The sequence below is a fragment of the Oncorhynchus mykiss genome, chromosome 8, assembly GCF_013265735.2.
Source record: "Oncorhynchus mykiss isolate Arlee chromosome 8, USDA_OmykA_1.1, whole genome shotgun sequence".
NCBI lineage: Eukaryota > Metazoa > Chordata > Actinopteri > Salmoniformes > Salmonidae > Oncorhynchus > Oncorhynchus mykiss.
In genome coordinates this window covers 61,437,023-61,441,492 of record NC_048572.1, presented here as the reverse complement: position 1 = coordinate 61,441,492, position 4,470 = coordinate 61,437,023, and the positions used below count along the sequence as shown (strand labels likewise).

Genomic DNA, 4,470 nt, shown 5'->3' with positions numbered 1-4,470 from the left:
CAGAGGAGCTCTTCAGATTCACAAGGTTGTTCTCTTTTTCATGTGTGAGGGTCCATATTGTACTATCAGTGTTAGTTATGATCCCAGAGTAGTCCCGTATGAGGAACTGTGGAGAGGATCAAGGGTGCTGGAGGTACCAATCCACTACATCTCTGTCTGGGCTAATTATGTCTTCAACACTTGTATCTGTAAAAAAGAAAAACATGTATTACTGAGTCAATGTCGACAGCGTACAGTATATTCACACTTGGTGTTTCAAAGTGTTTTACCACTTCACATTGATAATACCATATTGTAATAAATACTGAACAGTGTACATTCTGTTAGTACACATTCAGTTGGAGAGTGAATTCTTACCTATAAGTGCACAAAAACAAGACTGGATAGAGCAGCATCATAGTGACTGGGTGTTAGACAGAAACTTCTCTGTAAAATGATCTTCTCTTGGAACATTCACTCTCTGGGTGAATCAGTTCCACTCATTACATGTTATGTGTAACAGTATGTTTCTCCTCTTGAAACAGTAGAATGGGTGCATGTTGACTCCACTTGATGGAACTACTGTCAAATAAATCCTGGAACTACACAGCAGAAATACTCTCTCAAACGATGTTAGGTTTTTGTACAGTGTTTCTGGGTTTCCTGTCACTGTGGGATTCAGAGCACAGTAGTACATAGCAGAGTCTGTCACTTCAACAGAAGAGATCTCCAGATCAACACGGGTCTTCTCTTTGTTCAGTTTACCAGAGAAGCGAGAGTCAAGGGTATCATCTCTATATTCAGTCCCAGTGGAGTGCTGGATGAGCAGAAGATATTGGGGAGCTGATCCTGGAGACTGTTTATACCACAGTAGATTGTACGCTGAGGAGAAGTTGCAGGAAAGAAGAACATTACTACCCACTTCTGCATACACTTCATGTTGGTTTGGCTCGATAGTCTGCTCATAACTGCCACCTGTAAATGGGAAGAGATGAACATTTAATCATTTTTTATATATTTTTTTATTTATCGTTGTAATTTTCAAAACAGAAAACATTACACTACTTTGAAAGCCATAACTTACCTATTACTGAGAACATAATAATTGACCAGATGAACAACATGGCTGGGGTTGGAAGTCAAACTGACTAATAGCACAACAGAACCTGAATACTCCAAACCAACTTCATCTGCAAGGTTTACAGTTGATAATTTCTGCTTAGTTCACAATCAAGCTCCACCCCAAAGTACAGTTGCTATAAAAATGCTCAGTGTCTCCTCTTCTCTCCACTTCCCTCCTGCACTCTCTTCTCCTCTCATTTGTCCTCTCTTCAGTGATTCTGCATCTCTCATTCCCTCCACTGGGTAGTGTAAGAGGTAGATTCCCTGCATGTTATTGTATGAATCCCATATGAAAGGATTTTGTACAGTGAATCTGGGTTTCCTGTCACTGTGGCCGTCACGGCGTAGTACTATAGTACAGAGCAGAGTCTGTCACTTCAGCAGAAGAGATCCCCACGGGTTCTCTCTCCATTCAGGTTAACAGACAGTCGAGGGTCTTCAGGTTTAGCTCTAAATACGGAGGGGTCTGAGGTGACTGTAGTGAAGGGGACGAATTGTGGTGCTGATCTGGGATATTAACGATACCATTGAAGATAGTCTACTGATACAGAATAGTTACAAGACAGTGTAACACTGCTTCCCTCCATGCCATGTTCTGTCTCTTAAATTGGTTTTATGTCATTTTAACAACTGCCTACTGTAAGAAAGTTAAGTTTCTAAAAACATTTTCAGTTCATGGGAATTTATTACATACTATGTGTCATGTTCATTACAAGTGAAAAGATAATCATCAGTTATTTACATTTCTTCTAGGAAGTGCTATTTACAAATGACACTTGACAGTTACCTTGAATAAACTTAAAGTATGTAATGTCAGACTAATACTCACCAACAAGTGCAGAGAGGAGAAACACTGGGTAGAGAAACATGGTGATGGGTGTAACAGTGTGTTATCAGGAGGCAGATCTGAAGACGTCCCACTGTTCCAGTCAGTTAGAGGAGAATCATCTCTCCACCTCTCATCTTAGCTCCTCCTCGTCAGAAAATGGACCCACATTACATCAACATTATAATCTGTGATGAACAAATATGACTTAATTGATGGATTACCATGAACATGATCTCTGATAATGTGTATGCAGATGCTTGCCTAGTTCATGGTGTTTACTTGTAGGTCTTAGTAAAACACTGAACGGACATCATGAAAGCTTAACCAAGTTTATTCTGCCCAGAGGGTCAGTAATGCAGAATTCATTTTTTCACCACCACAAGTATATAGTATATACTCCAATTTAGGCACTCCTCCGTCTCTCCAATCCTTAAATATTTTAACAAAGTGATAGGGTAATAAACCATTGGATCTGACCTCAACCCCCTTGATGCCTAATCCAAAGATCTCCACCTGTATCCGCTATAGCAATCATGTGATTTCCTCCCGTCCACCCAACACATTCCAAAACCATCTGGCTCCTAAAGATTACCATTAACTTCTGATTTAAAAAACAGTCTCTTTCACTCCTCAGATACTATACTTCTGAGTATTAAAATGTTCCAAGTTTAACCCAGCATCTAACATTGGACTTTATTGCAGTCAGGTTTTTGAGATGTTTCTGGGTTTCCTGTGTGGTAGCAGAATCAGAATCCTTTAGGTAACATTGATAAATTAGATGTTTTATTAATTTTCATAAGTCTGCTTATGTGGGAAAAAAGTTACTTGGGGCCCAGAGAGGGGAGAGGTCGGTTTGTCTTATCTGTGAATGTGTCTGTAACTATTCCTAAACCATGTGAAGGGATGGTGTGATTAATGGGGAACCAGTTAGGTGGCTCCACAATGTCTGTGTGCCAGCCACTCCTCTACGTGAGCTTGTCCAGGAGGGGTTGTAGTTTTGATGGGAGTGTCTAGAATTGACAATTGGTATATGCCATTGGATGAGGTAATGTTTTGGTCCTAAGTGGTACCAAGAACAAGATAGGAACTTTGCTTTAGGAGAGCAAACTGAAGGATAATGTATAGCTAATGCTGTCTGGCTATGGGATACTCCTCTGACTAGTAAATCTTCCTTTGTGTAATGTTCCTAAGATCTGTGTTATTTGTCATGTGAGTTGAGAGGGGTGTGTATTGGCTATAAATGATACTAAGAACTGTTTTGTAAGCACTCTCAGAGAATTCAGTTACAGACACTGAATTGATCTGAGAGTCAAACAGGGCTATGGTGAAGCTCATGTATAATTAAAGATGGACTTTATGATAAATCTGACTTGTGTGTGGTTTGCTCTCTCATGATTTGGTAATACAGGAAATTTCCACGACACCTGTCACTGTGGGCCACAGAGCACAGTAGTACAGAGTAGTCTGTCACTTCAGCAGAGGAGATCTCCAGATCCACACAGGTTCTGTCTTCATTCAGATTAACAGATAGTCTAAAGTCTTGTGGATCACCTCTCACCTATATGGATTATTGTTAGTTGTTACGAAGTAAAGGAATTGGAGACCTGATCCAGAATCATGTCCATAGCACAGCAGACTATCTGCCTTCACTGTATAGTTACAGGAGATCTTAACTCTGCTACCCTCTAAATAATACTCCTCAGGACTGGTTGGAGTAATATCATCCTCTAAAGTATCACCTGTGAAGGAGAAGAAAACAAGCATGAGACTTAACATGAAAACCTCTTATTTTATATTTGAAGCAGCCCAATATTTACAATGAACATTGAGTCATTTTTTTATATATTTTTTTATTTATCGTTGTAATTTTCAAAACAGAAAACATTACACTACTTTAAAAGCCCTAACTTACCTATTACTGAGAATATGATAAGTGACCAGATGAACAACATGGCTGGGGTTGGAAGTCAAACTGACTAATAGTACAACAGAAGCTGAATACTCCAAACCAACTTCATCTGCAAGGTTTAATTGTTGATAATTTCTGCTTAGTTCACCTACAAGCTCCACCCCCAAAATACAGTTGATATAAAGATGCTCAATGTCTCCTCTTCTCTCCACTTCCCTCCTGCCCTCTCTTCTCCTCTCATTGGTCCTCTCTTCAGTGATACTGCATTTCTCACTTCCCTCCACTGGGTAGTGTAGGATGTTGATTCCCTCCATTTTATTGTATGAATCCCATATGAAAGGATTTTGTACAGTGACTCTGAAGTTCCTGTCACTGTGGCCATCAGGGTGTAGTACTATAGTACAGAGCAGACTCTGTCACTTCAGCAGAAGAGATCCCCAGATCCACACGGGTTCTCTCTTCATTCAGATTAACAGACAGTCTAAAGTCTTGTGGGTCACCTCTCACCTTACATGGATTATTGTTAGTTGTTACGAGATAAAGGAATTAGAGACCTAATGCAGAGTACTGTCTGTACCACAGCAGACGATCTGCCTTCACTGTATAGTTGCAGGAGAGCATAAGCAGTCAC

The 4,470-nt window shown here is 40.0% G+C and overlaps 1 gene segment (V, D, J or C); it reads right to left on the bottom strand.

Annotated features, from left to right (window-relative positions):
* Positions 1–306: 306 nt before the first annotated feature.
* LOC118965538 lies at positions 307–1,431 on the bottom strand. The segment is given in 2 exon segments: positions 307–954; positions 1,064–1,431. Coding segments are annotated over 2 exon segments (525 nt in total).
* Between the last annotated feature and the right edge of the window lie 3,039 nt (positions 1,432–4,470).